General features: G+C 47.0%; 1 protein-coding gene across 1 annotated transcript in view; it reads left to right on the top strand.

Annotated features, from left to right (window-relative positions):
* Positions 1-3,399: 3,399 nt before the first annotated feature.
* DCHS2 (dachsous cadherin-related 2) overlaps positions 3,400-17,287 on the top strand; it is a 196,831-nt gene continuing 182,943 nt past the window's right edge. Inside the window, exon 1 of the mRNA XM_028151980.2 lies at positions 3,400-5,403. Within this exon, the coding sequence (XP_028007781.2) occupies positions 3,400-5,403 (2,004 nt within the window). The remainder of the gene's footprint in view (positions 5,404-17,287) is intronic.

The following is a 17,287-nucleotide window of genomic DNA, read 5'->3' on the forward strand; positions in this document are numbered from 1 at the left end:
CTTTTGTTTCTAAACCAAAACAATGTTTACAAAGAATGTGTCATTGAAAGATGCAGAAACCATTATCCACTTTTCCTTTATTTTTAGACTCAAGTAAATATTTGATAATAGTACAGTTTGCAAAATACAGTACACTGAAGAAGTTAAAAAAATAAGTCCATGAAGCCCCCAGAGAATGGTTAAAATTAGTAAATTGTGAAGATACAATTCATCACAGTAAAGAATCTCACGGCGAATTAATTCTGAGTTATGGCTTCAAACTCCTCCTTTAGCAGACTTATCCTTCATCTACCCGTCAGTTCACTCAACCATTCATCCAGTCACCCAACACATATTTAGTGAATAGAAACCCATTTGTATTACATGCTGTTGTAGATGCTAGGATAAAATAGTGCTTAGAGTGTGTAAAGAAGGTTAAGGTCACAATAATCGAATAAACAAATGAATAAAATAAGCTAATTTAAGGTACTGATAGGTGCTGAGAATGAAATGTATATGAAGATACAGGGTTTATGGTACAGAAGCTACTTGAGCTAAGGTGGTCAAGGAAGGTCTCTAAACATTTGAGTTGAGACCTAAAAGAGAAAGAGCCAAATATTCCCAAAACAGAAGAAATAACTCCCAGGCACAGAAAGGTTCGAACAGTTCAAACTTAGGCTGTCTTAGTCCATTCAAGCTGCTGTAACAAAGTACCCCAGACTGGGTGGCTCATAAACAACAAACATTTATTTTTCATGGCTCTGGAGGTTGGAAACCGGAGATCAGGGTGCCAGCAAGGTCAAGTTCTGGTGAGGGCTTCTTCCTAGTTGCCACTGCCTGCAACTTTTGCATCTCACAGGGTGGAGAGCAGGGAGCAGCAAGCTCTCTTAGAGCTTTTTATAAGGGCACTAATGCCAGGACCTCATCGGATCCTAATCACCTCCCAAAGCCCCCACCTCATCATACCATCACATTAGGGAGTAAATTTCAACATATGAATTCTTGGGAGACACAAACATTCAATCTGTAACAGGTACCAAGAGCAGATAGAAGGCAGTGCAGCTGGGTCCTGAGTGAATGAAGTCAGAAAGGTGGGTAGGGCCATGTTAGCTTGAGTCATGTACTATTGAAAGGAGCCTGAATTATAATCCACGTATAATGGAAATATATTGGCAAGTTCATTTTTATTTATTTATTTTTAAAATATATTCAGTGAGGAAGGGAGAGGGAGAGAGAGAGAGATAGAAACATTAATGGTGAGAGAGAATCATTGATCGGCTGCCCCCTGCATGCCTCCTGCATGCCCCCTACTGGGGATCCAGCAAGAAACCTGGACATGTGCCCAGATTGGGAATTCAACCATGACCTCCTGGATCATAGGTCTAAGCTCAACTACGGAGCCACACCAGGCTGGCAATATAGTGCCAAGTTTAAACACATCAATCCAAATGCTTGGCTGAGAATTACTTACAAAGGGGCAAGAATGGAGGCAGGGGGACTAGTTAGGGTGAGCCTGAAGAGGTTAAGGCGAAAGAAGACTAAAGAGTCTTAACAAATCTCCCTCATGGTAAGGAGACTTTACTGGTGAAAGAAAGCTGATTTTTTTTTTAAATAATTTCTCCATTTACATGTAACATCTGCTATAAAATTATTTTATTATTATTATGTGAGGGATGGAGATGAATGATGTGGGTGTAGATTAGCAATTATATATAACGCCACTATGTATTAAAAAGGCATCTTACTGTTGCTTCAAGGAGCCACTATACAGGGCTTTTGGTCCTCTCCCTAAAGGAGAGCCACAGTAACGAGAAAATTAATTCTCCTCTCCAGTCTAAATGCAAAACTGCAGAAGCCATTTGCTGAAATATGGCCAGCCATTCTTCAGAGGGCACAGAGTCCTTCTTCCGGCGTTCTTTATTAGAGGCCATTTATCAATTTCTACCAATTATGATGGACAATTTACGGGAAACTTGCGACTATGGCCATTTATTGGCATTTTTCTGGGGCTCCGCCACAAACTGCGCTGAAACTGGTATGGATAGTGGCTCTGCTTCCCAACTTCTTTGCTCAGAGGCGACAGTGGAGCGCTGGGAGGTGGTGGGGCCTCAGCCACCCTGTCTTTCAGCCCATAAATCAGCATCTGAAAAACACCCTGAAGTGTCACGATGGCGCTGAATATACAAAAAGTGTTGGCAAGCCAATTCCATTGTCGTCATTCCTGGGGGCAGAGGGGAGTGACAAGACGCTCTCGTGTCCCTGAGCGGTAACGCGGCACAGTAAAGCGTGGTTTACACCATGTGTGTCACACATTTCTCAGGGTTTCTCGAAGGTTTTTTTTCAAGTTCCACCTTCCCTGCTGTACAGTTATCCTGGCCCCAGCTGTGCATCCGCTTTTGACTCCATCTGTCCTTCCGCTGGGGATGAGTCTGTCTCCCTTGCCAAATGGAGAACACAAGTTTGGCTCCCCAAAGTGATTGTAACCCCAGCCCTCTCTGCTCAGTCTGAGCCAAGCCTCTGGCCTGCGGAAGGGACAGAGAGTCCAGGGGATGGAGAGGGAGGGCGCGGAGAGGCTGCCCCCCCCCCCGCCCCGCCCCACGCCTCCGCCACTATCGGCACTTTGCACGCAAAGCCAGGGCAGATGCCCGCCTGCGCAGCCCCCACCCGTCTGGCGCCCCAAATCTCCGGGTCCTTTCTCCTTGGCTCCCTGCTCCTCAGTCCCTGGCCCAGCTGCGAACGCGCCCTGCAGCAGCGCGGGGACTCGCAGGTTGGAGTTTGCCCTCGCGGGCGCTGCGTCACACGCCGGGGAGGAGACCTGAGGGGAGGCGCCGGAGGCTGAATGGCAGAGGGCGCCCAGCGGTCCTCCGCGCCCCGAGACGCGGTGGGGAGCAGCCGCTCCCCCTGCAGCCCACGGCGCTGCTGCCCGAGCCGCCGCTCCCTCCTTTCCTCTCTTCCTAGCTCCGGCTCGGCGCCCCCACTCTCGGCCTCCCTGCCCTTACTCCACCCCCTTCTCCTGCCCGACCCCTCCTCTCTCTGTGTGTGTGCGCGCATTAGATAATGTCATCCTTTTTGGCAAAAGAAACATGCACCTGACTTTACCGGGAGGGAAACGATCGGCCAAGCAGAAGGAACAGGAGAGGGGGGAAAAAAAAGGTGAGATTCCTTTAAGGAAATCCCGGGGCTGAAGAGGTGGCCGCAGCGCCAGTGGCATCCAGCGCGCCCCCTCTGCGTGAGCCGCGAGCAGAGGACCTTCTCACCAGTTGCAGATGTAATCTCGGGAACTCCTGGGTCTGTCGGCTTGTTTGACAAGCGAAGTCTTTTCTCCGTTGGCTCAGACCCCGAAGAGGCTCCTGGCTTTTGCTGTCATCCCGCCACAAGCTGGCTGTTACTCGGGAGCCTTCCCGAGGAGCTGGCGGAGCAATGAGCCCTTCCGCGCCGAGGATGGGCGAAGGGCGTCAGCAGCGCGGGGCTCCTGCCGAGAGGAGAGGGTCGCCCGGGGGCGGCGCCGGGGCGCAGCGCTTCCTGCTCGGGCTCTTCGTGCACGCGTGGGTGTGGGCGGCCTCGGGCTCATCTGCCCAGGTGTTCCACCTCAGCCTTTCCGTGGACGAGGGACTTCCTCCGGACACTCTAGTCGGCGACATTCGCGCCGGGCTGCCGGCTGCGCAGCAACAGGAGGTGGGCGGCTTCTTTCTGTCCGAGGATTCAGACGACTCCCCGCTGCTGGACGATTTCCACGTGCACCCGGACACCGGCGTCATCCGTACGGCCCGGAGTCTGGACCGCGAGCGGCAGGACCACTACAGCTTCGTGGCCGCCACCCTGCTGGGCGCCGTGGTGCAGGTGGAGATCCACGTCAACGACGTCAACGACCACTCGCCCCGCTTTCCCCGGGACTCCCTGCGACTTGACGTCTCCGAGCTCAGCCCCCCGGGCACGGCTTTTCGCCTGCCAGGTGCCCACGACCCCGACGCGGGGCTGTTCAGCACGCAGGGCTACACTCTGGTGCAGGCGTCCGGCCTCCCCGAGGACCCCGCAGGACCCTTCTTCCAGTTGCGCTACGGGACCCCCGGGTCGCCACCGTCGCCGCTGTCCTCGTCGCCGCTGGAGCCCCTAGACTTGGTGCTGCTGCGGCGCTTGGACCGAGAGGCGGCCGCAGCGCACGAGCTGCAGATCGAGGCGTGGGACGGTGGCCGCCCTCGGCGCACAGGCCGCCTGCGTGTGGAGCTGCGCGTGCTGGACGAGAACGACAACCCCCCTGTCTTTGAGCAGGACGAGTACCGCGCCGCCGTGCACGAGGATGCTCGGCCCGGCGCCGAGGTCTGTCGCGTGCGTGCCACGGACCGGGACCTGGGGCCCAACGGCCACGTGCGCTACAGCATCCGCTCCCGGCAGGCGCCCGCGGCCGGTGGTGGTGGCGGCGGCGGCGGGCCCCTGGGGGACGCAGCCTACTTCGCGGTGGACCCGCTGAGCGGTGTGGTGCGAGTGCAAAGGCCGCTGGATCGCGAGGCTCAGGCCTGGCACCAGCTGGTGGTCGAGGCCCGCGATGGAGGTGCGGAGCCTGAGGTAGCCACGGTGCGGGTGTCCATAGCCGTGCTGGACGTGAATGACAACCGCCCCGCCATTCACCTGCTGTTCCTCACCGAGGGGGGCGCAGCGCGAGTCTCTGAAGGTGCGCGGCCTGGCGACTACGTGGCTCGGGTGTCGGTTTCCGACGCGGACGGTGACCCGGAGAAGGAAGAGGAGGCAGCTGGGGAACTGGATAGGAGCCCTGGGGACAGGAGCATCTCTCTGACCCTGGAGGGCGCAGAGGGGGCCTTCACGCTGAGGCCTGGCGGCTCCCCAGGGGTGTTTTTCCTTTGCGTCGAGGGACCCCTGGACAGGGAAAGCCGAGACCTGTATGATTTGCGGCTGGTGGCCACAGATGCGGGGTCTCCGCCGCTGAGCACGGAGGAGACGCTGCTGCTCCGGATCTCCGACCTCAACGACCAGCCGCCCCTCTTCAGCCAGGAGCATTACCAGGCCTCAGTATCCGAGGCCGCGGCCCCTGGCACCGCGGTCCTGTGGGCGAGCGCCTCCGACGCGGACGAGGCTGGCACCAGGCACGCCAGGCTGCGCTATGAGCTGGTCCACCTCCCTGGGCGCTGCAGCCCAGAGGCTCAGCGGCCCACGGCCGAGTGCGGACCATCCTTCACCATAGATCCGGAAACCGGCCTCATCAGCACTATCCGGAGTCTGGACCGAGAAGTTCAGGAGGCTGCAGAGCTGCGAGTGGTGGCCCGAGACCTGGGAGAGCCCCCGCTGTCTGCCACCTGCCTGGTGAGCATCACCGTGAGTGATGTGAATGACAATGAGCCCATCTTCTGGAGGCAGGTGTATAACGCCACCCTTCTGGAGCACGCCCAGGTGGGGCACTGCTTTCTGCAGGTGAGTGCCTCGGGCCTGTGGATCAGAGGAGAAGGGATGGAGCGGCTGTGAGTCTGTCCAGGGAAGGAGAATTGTGATGCGGTGGTCATACCCCAGCTTCATATCAGGGAACACGGGCTCTAGTTCCTCCTCTACAGTGAGGTGCATGAGTGCCCTCTGGCTACCTAACCTTTCTGCCAGGGGCTTGGACGGAATGATCTCTAGGGCCCTTTCTATTTCACATGATACTTGGATCTTGCTTTTGCTTGTGGATCCCCGGCTTTCTGAATGCCAGATATGTTTACCCAAGTTGGTAGGAACCACCCATTCTCAAACAGTAGGTGAGTGGCAATGTCTCATAATTTTGAGCATCATCATGTGGCATCCTAGGGAAGTAAAGTGGCCCTCACAAATTAGTTTTTGTTTGTTTGTTTTGTTTATTGATCCTCATCCAAAGATCAATGCCAGCCAGGGCACAATTAGTTTTTCAAACAAATTCATGCCTTTAAACGCTGAAACTGTTTTTGAGTAACCCTTTCCAGAGACTTCCTACACTTTGTCCTGCCTTCTTTAGAAGCCTGCAAAGGCTAGTTAAGGACGTCAAGTGTGGGGGAGCACGGGACGTGGTTGGAATGTCTGTAAGGAGGATTCTCCGAAAGGTCGGGGCCTCTGAGGGGACCTTGCCCAAGGCGGCAGCCCCTACCTTGACTTTTCCAAACAAGTCCGATCCCCTGGGGTGTTTTACTAGCATCTTCATGTTTAGTCTTTGAAGATTCAACCTTATAGAAGCATATACTTTCTCAAGGATGCTTACCCTGCTGACTGTATCTAGAGCTTAATTTTAGTTCAAGCTGTTATGACAATAAGGGCCAAAGGAGGCAGGCGAACAGGGCTACTTGGTTTCGATAGCCAAGTAGTGCCTTAGCCTCTCTTTCACAGAAACGTGTGTCAGAGCAATCTGTTCTTCCGTCGCTCAGGGTCTGCCCGTCAGTCCCGGCAATCAAGTCATTTTTACCTGTTGTGGGCCAGGCTCCTCCAGTAATGCCTTTCAGGACCATGAAGAGTAGGGAGGCTCAAATCATCCTTTATAAGACAGGGATCTTTTCCTGGCCAGGGTTTCTCAGTGGTTAGAGTGTCAGCCCAGGCTGGGCCTGGGTTTGATTCCTGGTCAAGGACACTTATCTGGGTTGCAGGTTTGATCCCAGCCCTCTCATCGGAGCAAGTGCAGGAGGAAACCAATTGATGTCTCTCTCACATCTCTCTCTCCTTTTCTTCCTTCCTCCTCCCCTTCCTTCTAGTCTCTCTAAAAAGTCAATGGGAAAAATATTTTAGGGTGAGGATTAACAACAAAAAGGAGGGGCCCTCTAACCTTCTTTTTGGGGGTGCTGCCTTTTAGAGTTCTGATCCCTCTTTCACTCTTAGGATGTTGTGATATGTTCCCTTCTAGAACCTCACTGCTTATTGATTCAAATGTCCTACTTCTTGTCTGATGTGAAATAACAAGCCGGATATCCAAGACTGGTTTATTTCCTCCAAGAAAACTTGAGTAAATAAATAGAGCTGGAGAGGCTAGCTAGTGAGCGAAGCTCTGAAGCTGTAGTTCACTCTCAGGTTGGGTTGTTTTAAGAGCTCAAAGGCATATTTCCTGGTTGGGGGGTGGGGGAGCAGGAGAGGGCGGCACCCTTTGGCTTTTATAAGTTACTAGAGGCCCAGTGCATGAAATTTGTGCATGGGGGTTGGGGGGAATGGGGTCCCTCAGCTTGGCCTGCACTCTCTTGCAATCCGGGACCTTTCGGGGGATGTCCGACTTTTGGTTTAGTCCCGTGGACATCCCTCTCACAATCTGGGACCGCTGGCTCCTAACTGCTCACCTGCCTGCCTGATCGCCTCTAACCACTCGCCTGCCTGCCTGATTTTGCCCCTAAAACTCAAGTTTCTTCTTTTTTTATTTTTAATTTTAAAATTCAAGCTTCTTGAGAACATGAGGTGTTTAACATTATTCCATATTCCTTACAGAGAGCTAAGCATGGTAAACACAGCAAATACTTAATACTTATGGGCTTCTGTATAAACACTTTCCAACCAGGAATGTTTTAATGGGCAGTATCCAAAAACTTGAACTGGAAATCCTATAAGTAGAGTGCTCAGATTTCAGGCATCAGTTGCTATTAGCGGGATTTCTATCCCAATTAAACTCTAATTCTGAGCTCTCCACACTTTGGACAAATTGCCCTTCACTATCTCCGAAGTTTCTTATTCCTCACTATCCCATTTTCCTCCACTTCAAACCAAGGTAACAAACCTTTAATTCTGATCTTCCTCGCTGCAAGGGAACAGCAAACCTCAATAGAAATAATTTCCCACCAGAAGTCACATCCAAATACTGCCATGCTGAGGACTATAGGGCTCACTACGTACATGCGCAACAACAGGCTCACATTCTAGCAGTAGGCGCCCAGGTGTCCTCCACAATCCCACAATCCTCTGGTCGCACACTTCCGGTTTTTCTAGCTCCTCCTTAAGTGGTGTTTCCTTCAGTCGTGTTGCAATGTCCAGGGCCTGTAGATGGAGAGGATTTTTCTGTTTTGGCGTTGATGGCTGTTTACTATTTGGAATCAGTGAAGTTTCGAGAGGACTGCCGCTGCCATGAACATGTTGGTCCCAAGCGCATTCGTAAAACAATCGCCCATTCAGTCCACTGATGGCGCCATCCTGGTTCGCAATGAGAAAGGTACTGTGCTGAGCCATTTTCCAATCACACTCTTCCTTCCCCAGCACACTCCAAACTTACTCTGGGCGGACCACCCCAACCCCACAGACCCTTAAGACCTTCCTCTTTCTTTGACTTTCCCGCATCAAACTCGCACCTGTTGCCTAGGGACGCCCCTAACCTGCTCCCTGGGGGGCGGGGCCTGGTGTTCTGGTCTCTGGGTGTCCTGGTCCTTTCAGCGTTCAGGTGGCTGGCTTTTTATATGTGTAGACGTCTCCAATCACTTTTAGATAAGCGAGATGCTACTATATTGTAAATGTGAGCTTCATGACCGCTTCTATTTTTTTTTTTTTTTTTAATCCTTTGGATGATGATAACCTCCATCCTTTGCTCTGGCACAATTGGCAACTCTTTGAAAAGCAGTGAATGCCTGCTGCTGCTGAAATGGACAAATCCACAAATGTCAGTGAGTGACATAATGGAACATGATTCATCACTCAAGCAGGGTCTAATATGGTGCAGGTTGGCTGGTCCTCCTCCATCCAAGATAGGGCCAGGCCTGGGAGTGACTTAAATCAGGTTCACCAACCTCCCATTGTTCAGAGGTTAGCCACGTGGCCTCAGGTGTACTGCAAAGGAAGCTGAGAAATGGGGAGGAGTGCATGGATGCCAGGGTATGCTGATAGTTTCTGCCACGGATTTCTAAAACTAAAGTCATAATAGGTGAGAGGTTGGACTAGATTTCTTCCATCTGGAAGACCTTAAGGATCTTGATCTAAAACAGTACGACTTGGCTCCATTTGAAGGAAAATAAGCAGGGTGTGTTAATTGTGATTCCTTTGACTAGAACTTGTCTTTAGAGCTATTTCTAAAACTGTGAGGTGATTCTGCCATGAGGTGTGAGTTTATCCCATTGTTACAACTCGGTTCGTGGCAGATCCATTATGGTGAGCTGAACTTGGCTCAAGTGTAGGACTGCATCTCTAACTGCAAAAAACCTTTTCAAATTGCCAGGTATTGCTGTAGATCAGGGGTCCTCAAACGTTTTAAACAGGGGCCCAGTTCACTGTCCCTCAGACCGTTGGAGGGCCGGACTATAGTTTTAAAAAAACTATGAATAAATTCCTCTGCACACTGCACATAACTTATTTTGAAGTAAAAAAACAAAACGGCAAAAACACCCGCATGTGGCCCGCGGGCCTTAGTTTGAGGACACCTGCTGTAGGTACTATTACATTGTGCTGATTAGAATTTCTGGACATGCCAGTGATCCAGCCCCACCAGATTGCAGAAACCCTCTTGCTTATGAGGCTCTCAGGTGGCCCCTCCTCAGCAGCGATGTGAACTTTCTGTGTCCCATAAGCCCTCTGACTGACTCTGCCCCCTTACTTCTGGGTAAGCCTCAATGGAGTGTCTTCCACATACATTTTTTTTTCTTTTAAAAAATTTTATATTAATTATATTAGTTTGAGGTATACAATATAGTGATTTAACATTTATATTTAATAATCATCTGTCACCATGCAAACTTAACTCAATATTATTGACTATATCTCCCTTTACCTTTTTCACCCATCCCCTATTTCTCTAGCAATCCATTCCCTTCCCTCTGGCAACCATCCCTTTGGTATCTGTTTCTGTAAGTCTGTTGTTTTGTTCTGTTTGTTCATTTATTTTGTTTAGATTCCACATATAAGTGGAACCAGGTGGCATTTATCTTTCTCTGTCTGACTTATTTCACTTATCATAATAACCTCCAGGTCTATTCATGTCTTCAAGAATGGCAAGATTTCATTCCTTTTTATTGCTGCATGACACTCCTTTATTTACATATACCCACATCTTCTTTATCCATTCATCTATTTAAGGACACTTAGGTTGCTTCCATATCTTGGCTATTGTAAATAAGGCTGCAATGAACATAGGCTTTCTTTTTTACTTTCAAAAATTTTTATATCACTTTGTAAAAATGAACTCTTTGGATCTCATAGCCTTGCCTTTCTTTCAGGGCTTTGTATAATTACATTATATCAATTCTTTAACTGTACCTTCTGTCTGTTGCGCTCTGCCAGTTTTCTCCTGTAAACATTATATATATAAGCTAGATTCTCCCTTGTCAGAATCAAAACAAAATGAGAAACAACAGGGAGAGAAATTTGTTTTCTAGATTCCCTGTAAGTGAATACTATGTCATCTAATAAAACACACTCTTGAACCTTCTTGGTGTTTTGGTAGTTTATCCACATCACTTATCTGATCTCAGTGCTCCCCATCCTCCCGAACCCTGGGGCTGGCTGGACCTTTTTATATTGTCATACCCAGATAGGAACTTTCCAAAAACTTTGAATGTGGGACATACACTTGGTGTGCCTCTCCCAACCTAGTGTCTGGCTTGATAGATTCTCTTTTTCCTCAGATTACTATAAAAAAGACTAACTTCATTCTTCACCCACACTAAATCCAATGGTTTGAACTGCACTTACAGACATTATCTTGTAGTCAGGTATTAAAACAATATAAATCCAGTGTTGGTACTTGAATCACCCACATGCCAGAGCAAGATTATTCTCTCATGTCCCTCACATATCAGCACCTTATTCATGCACTAATTCATTTATTTAATAAAACAGCAGCATTTATTGAATAAACAGTATTAATGGACAAATATTTATTGAGTACCTATTACATGCCAGAAATTGGTCTTGGTGCTGGAGATGCAGCAGTGAGCACAGTGGGCAAGGTCTCTGTGCTAACAGAGTCTTGGTTCTTTCTCTCCTTCCTGCACTGTCAGTCCTCGTGGATGAATGGATGTGCCCTGCCTCCACCTGCCTATCACTTCTCACCCCCTCTTCTCACCTTCCCCCATTACTATACTAAATTCTGCCTCTCAAAAGGCACCTATGTTCTTTTATTTCAAACCCAATGAACTTTTATTTCTTTTTTCTTTTTTTTTTTTTTATTGATTTTTTACAGAGAGGAAGAGATAGGGATAGAGAGTTAGAAACATCGATGAGAGAGAAACATCGATCAGCTGCCTCCTGCACACCCCCTACTGGGGATGTGCCCGCAACCAAGGTACATGCCCTTGACCGGAATCGAACCTGGGACCTTTCAGTCTGCAGGCCGACGCTCTATCCACTGAGCCAAACCGGTTTCGGCAAACCCAATGAACTTTTATTGCTCACTAGGAGCCCAGCGCACGATTCAAAATAGCGTGGTGCCGCCCACCCTAGAGTTGCCAGTCTGGCCCTGCCATGCTCTCCGGGCCCCGCAGCAGCCGTGGCCGCTGTTGGTCTGGCCCTGCCTCCCTCTCCGGCCCTTGAAGCAGCCTCAGCTGCTGCTGATCAGGCCCTCTCTCAGTGCAGGCATGTGAAGGCCCCTGCCGCCCCTCCCCCGACGCTGTGCACGCAACCTCCTCCTGTCTGGTCGACCTGTTAAGGCATCCTGGTTAATTAGCATATATCTCTATTATTTATATACTAGAGGCCCTGGTGCACAAAATTTGTGCACAGGTAGGGTCCCTAGGCCTGGCCGGCAATCAGGGCTGATCTGTGGGGTGACCAGTGGGGTGATCTGGGAGCCCCCACTGGCACCCACCTTGACCAGCCTGGCCCTGCCTGCTCGATCGCCCTGCCCCCTGCCACTGCCACCGGTCACCTCCCTCTGCGGGGCAACTGGTGAGGCAATTGGGAAGGCGGGTTCCCGCTGGCACCTACATTGGCTGGCCTGGGGCCTGCAGGCTGGGGGCAGCTCCTGCATTGAGCATCTGCCCCCTGGTGGTTGGTGTGCATCATAGCGACCAGGTGTTCCACTGATCATTCCGCCATTCGGTTGATTTGCATATTAGTCTTTTATAATATAGGATAAATATCTATATGTATATAGATAGATAACCTCCTCCATTCTCTCTAAAGTATGCTGGACTGTGGCCCACTTCCTCTCTCTTGAGTGTATCTTCTTCACTGCCCTTATCACACTGCACTCTTTCTGGCTCTGTCCTGCCAATTCCCCCTTTTCCTCTTATTCTGCCCCACTCTGTGTGATAGGGGTATCGCCAAGGGGTCTGTCTTCTTCTCACTTCTTTCTGTACTTTCTTCTTATATATTTCCACAACTTGAACTTTTTTATTTTTTACATCTCCAGGGTCAACCTCCCTTATAAACTCCAGATGAAACATTTCTCTACTTGGTATGTATCTCTACTTGGATGCTTTTTTGGCATCTTAAATCTAACATTTCCCCAGTGGAACAAACCCATTTCCCTTCTAGTATTTTTTCTTTCTTTTATTTTCAACCTTCATTAATCAGCTCCTTTTGGAACTTTTCCTATCTTTGTGAATGTGTCCTTTCTATAGATGTGTTTATGCACTTGGTGGGTTCTGTGTGATGTATTTGCTGTTTGTTGGCGTGGTTGTGTTTGCATTGTTGAGAATTACAAGGGTAAAGAGCGAGGTCATGTCTCATATCAATCAGTTGGATGAAAAGCAGGTCTTGAGATTCCAAACCATGGCTGTGGGAGAGATCACTTGGCTGTGCTTGTTTACTCTCATGGTCTGACTTTGAGGAGAGGTGTCTGGGCAGTGGACCTTAAAAATAGAATGTGCCATCTGGAAAGATATGAGAAATTGGAAGGCTTGATTCCCACTGTGTTTTATAGGCTGAAAAGGACTAAATTACAACTTTTTTTTTTCTGATTCATTATATCTTTGGGGGTTATTTTCTTTTTATTGATTCCCAAGCCTTTAATAAAGTCTTTCTAAGTGTGTTCACTTTGTCTCAATTGTGCTGTGGAGGTAAAAATGGAGAACCATGGTATGATTTAAGGGAAGAGTTATTCATTAGCTTTAGCCAAAGTGTCCAGGGCCAGCAGCTGCTCTCCTAAAGTCTGAGTGGTGATGATAGCAAAGGATGCTGAGGTTAGGTGGTTCTTAGGAGCAGAGGTGCTCCTAGTGCCACCTGCAGAAGAAAGAGAGTTTATTAAGGAAGATGTTTCCTAAAATCTTAGTGTCATCTTTGATTCCTCCTCAAATTTGACTCCAGTAGAATCCAAGTCCTACAGTATTTCTGACATCTGTCACTTCATTTATACTCATGGTGATCACCCTCGCTTTGTCCACTATCACTGTTGCATGTTGTTCCAACTGGAGGGGTTGTAGGCTTATCTCAGTCTCCTTCCGCTAAAGGTTTTATTGGTCAGCCTGGCTCCTTTCTTAATGGCTCTTTATGGTGCTATAGTTACTTATTTGTCTTAGTAAAACAGAGGTTTTTTAGTGCCTTGTGGGATTGCAATTTAATGATATTGAGTCCCTTGTAATTTCTAGTCTCATGTACTAGAAGATCAACTACTTTGTTGAATTATATTGAAGAGCTACATAGCAAAAACAAATATCTTCTGGAAAGAGTTGGAACTAGTCAAGATTTTTTACTGTTTCAGTTTACACATTATATATAATATATTAATTTTATTATAAATTACTCAATATATTTTATCATTGGCCTTTTGGAAATTTATGGCCTGAATTGCATTGCGTATCCCATATTTTTTGTCTCTGTCAACTTACTACCAATATACTCTTATTGTTTAACTTACATACATACTAACAGACTTCCATAGTGTGCACCAGCTTTGACAGTCACATAATCATATTTTCTGTGTATGATTGTCTTCTTCTGACTGCTTTAAATGGACTGGACCCATCTGTACGCATGCACTGAAAGCACGTCAGGTTTCCACAGTAGTCATTTGTGCCTGTCTAGACCAGCTGCCAACTGTTGTCTTCCCTGAATATCTGACTCTTCCTGGCTTTATACCGTAGTGTCAGCACGTGCTGTATATGTCTGTGGCTTTGCTTTGATAAGCTGCTAGACACTCAGGGTTCACTATAGATTTATCTTTCAGACTTCATTTTGACATCCCACCTACCTTTCCCCCCACAACTCCTACCCAAGACCCATCAGCTGGATTTACTTCCTTTCCCCTTTTCCCACTTGGGCAAGGTGATCAGATACTATATTTGGATATGTAATAGGGAGGATATAACCTAGAATCTGTAGGATGTATCTCTAGTTACAGTCAATATATAACTTACCAGTAATTTGTCTAGTTCTCGGTTCTATAACTAAAGATGCCTCATATTGCATGGTAGGGTGTTCATAGCTTTAAAGATTAAAACCAGGCTTTATGCCAGTGATGGGCAACCTTCTGAGCTTGGTGTGTCAAACTTCGCCAAAAAACTGAGCATAACTCAGGTAGTGTGTCACTTTGAGGAAAAAACATTATTTTGCGATATTTATAGTTTAAATAACATAAATGTATAATTGTTATATATAATTGTATTTAATAAACCAAAAACTAAATATTTAACTTACCTGCTTAGTGACTTCTTTGTTCATCCGTCATTCGGTTTCTTTTGTTGGTCTTGATATTATTTAGCTTGTGTGGGGTGCTGTGAACTAAGATAAGTGAGGGGGAGGGGGAATTCTTTAACTAACCTGCCTATTAGTGACTTTTTTGTTGCTGAATTTCATTGGCTAAATCTTCAATTGAAGGTTGGTATTTTGTACACTTCAGGCCCAAGCAAGCACTACTAACTTCATCTGTCAATCTGTTTCTTTTGTTGGTTTTGATATTATTTACCGCTGAGAATAAGGCCTCACAAAAGTATGTAGAGGAAAAAATTGTGAGTAAGGCCATTGCTATATTTTTCAGGGTGCTAAAAGTGTCTGGTAGTCAGTTCCAGGCACTCCAAATTTCCTGTTCGTAGTGGCACTCCTCTTGATTCTCCAAGCGGCACCTTTCCAGATTCTCAAGCTTTGACCTCAAGTCGACAAACACCTGAGCCCAGATATTGTCTTGAAATTCTGCAAGTTGCATCTCCAAATCATCAATTTGCATCCATTGGAAACCACTTAATTCCAAACTACTGTAGACTACTACATCAAGATACTTAATTATTTTCATGGTCTGTTCTAGACTTCTAAATTGACTAAATCTATCACTAAACTGGTCAAGTAACGAGTCTAAAACATGCTGGTACTTCCTATGCAAGAGTTCCATTTCATTTTGTACAGCTGCACTGGCCTTCTCAAAACACTTTGTTACTCGAGGAAAATACTTATAAGTTTTAGTTTCTACATCTCGCTTGAAAATTTTAACTTTACTTTCAAAAGCTTTTATGTACCCAAGCATAACGTCAATACTTTTGCCAAAACCTTGTAACTTTAAGTTGAGTTCATTAATATGAACAGAGAAATCTGTAAAAAACATCAGGGTGTTGACCCACTTATCATCATTAAGCTGAGGAAAGTTTCCCAGATCCTTATCGTCAAGAAATACGTTAATTTCTTCAAAGCACTCCACAAAACGCTCAAGAACTTTGCCTCGGCTCAGCCACCTTACATTATTGTACATCAGCAGTCCACTGTAGGTGGAATCAACCTCCAGTAAAAGTGCCAAAAATTCTTGCTTGTGAAGGGGGCGAGCAGCTATTAAATTAACTATTTTTGTAACAACTGACATTAAGTCATTTAAGTCAGTGAATCCTGCCTTGGCACGTAAAGCCTCCTGATGGATAATACAATGAAAAGGCACAATCGGATGTCCAATAGCTTCTGTAAACAATTTGACAAATTCGACTTTTTTCCCTACCATATTTGGTGCCCCATCTGTCGTCACTGACACAACTTTAGAGATATCAATGCTTAGGTCACGAAATGTTTGTATAACAACCTTACATATTTCGCTTCCTGATTTACTTGTTGACATTGATACTAACTTTATCAACTCTTCTCTCATTGTGAGACCATCAGAATATCGACCAATAATGGCCAACTGAGCATGTGATGTGACATCAGTAGTTTCATCAAGAGAGATCGAAAAATATTTACACTTCCTTATGTCTCTCTTTAATTGATGTTGTACATTTGTGTTCAGTCTCATTATTCGGTCTTTTATGATATTTCTACCGAGTGGTAACTCAGATATTCTCTTAATAATTGCATCTTTATTCTGCATATCGTGAAATAGAACTGGTACACATCTTAGAGTTTCTTTAATAAATTCTCCCTCACTGAGCGCTTTTCCATGCTGAGCTATAGAGTGAGCAATGCTCAAACTTGTAGATGTTAAATTTGTAGAGCCTTTCATAAATGTAAGGATGGAATTAGATTGGCTCTTATAAAGGTGTAGCTGCCTGGAAATGTATTCCTTCCTTTCATCCTCACTTTTTTCCAAGAGCTGGGAATGATTAGTTTCAAAATGTCTATTTATATTCCACGTTCTGCTTACTACCGTTTCAGTACATAGAACGCAAAATGATCTGCCATTTTTTTCTATAAAGCCATACATCTCTGTCCATGTCTCTTGAAAGGGTCGGCCACTGCTACTACCACTTCCTTTACTTAACCTTAGTTTTTTATTTTTTGGGTTCTCCATCAGGGGGGCAGTGACAGAAGATAGAATTATAGATAGCTTGTTAGGCCTGCAGGCAATTAGGGGTTAACTAGCCTAACTAACCACAAAATGGTGCATTTAACTGTCTTTTAGGAAAGGGCAAGGTTAATAAGCAGAAATAGGGGTTAATAAGGATGCACAACAGTAATAGTGGTGAAATGGAGTCTGCACTATGGAGCAAGATGGTGTTCCTTATGTGAATTAAAATGGCTGCCGCTATTTCTAATGGCGGGAAATGGCACCCATAGCACGCCACAAACCCTCGCCTCTCCCAGCCTACCCCTCACTTACCTCAGTAATGATGGATTAGAAATCCATGTCACCCCAGAACAGTAGATAATGGTTGCTGTGGTTAACTGTTATTTGGTTACTGGTAATGGCAGGGCCCCCAGAGATGCGCCCCCTGCTGCATTCTGCTGCTCCCTGCTCTGCTGGCGGAAGTGAAAGCAAAGATCCCGGCTTAACCGGCAGTCCCAGAACTAGACGCTCTGTGCCGGATTTCTGTTGTTTTGGCCTACAGACCTCTGGCACAGAGTGTCTAATTAGACTAAAGTCTAACTCCAAGATTCTAGTCGCAAATGTTTCATCCTCCAGAGCAGCAAATGTTTCATCCTCGGCATGCGGCCGCCTCAGCAGCCGCGTGTCATCAGAGATGGCTATGCATGTCAGTGCTGACACGTGTGTCATAGGTTCACCATCACTGCTTTATGCAGTGGTGAAAAATATAGACAGACTACAGGGCTA

The sequence above is a fragment of the Eptesicus fuscus genome, chromosome 6, assembly GCF_027574615.1.
Source record: "Eptesicus fuscus isolate TK198812 chromosome 6, DD_ASM_mEF_20220401, whole genome shotgun sequence".
NCBI classification, from domain to species: Eukaryota; Metazoa; Chordata; class Mammalia; order Chiroptera; family Vespertilionidae; genus Eptesicus; species Eptesicus fuscus.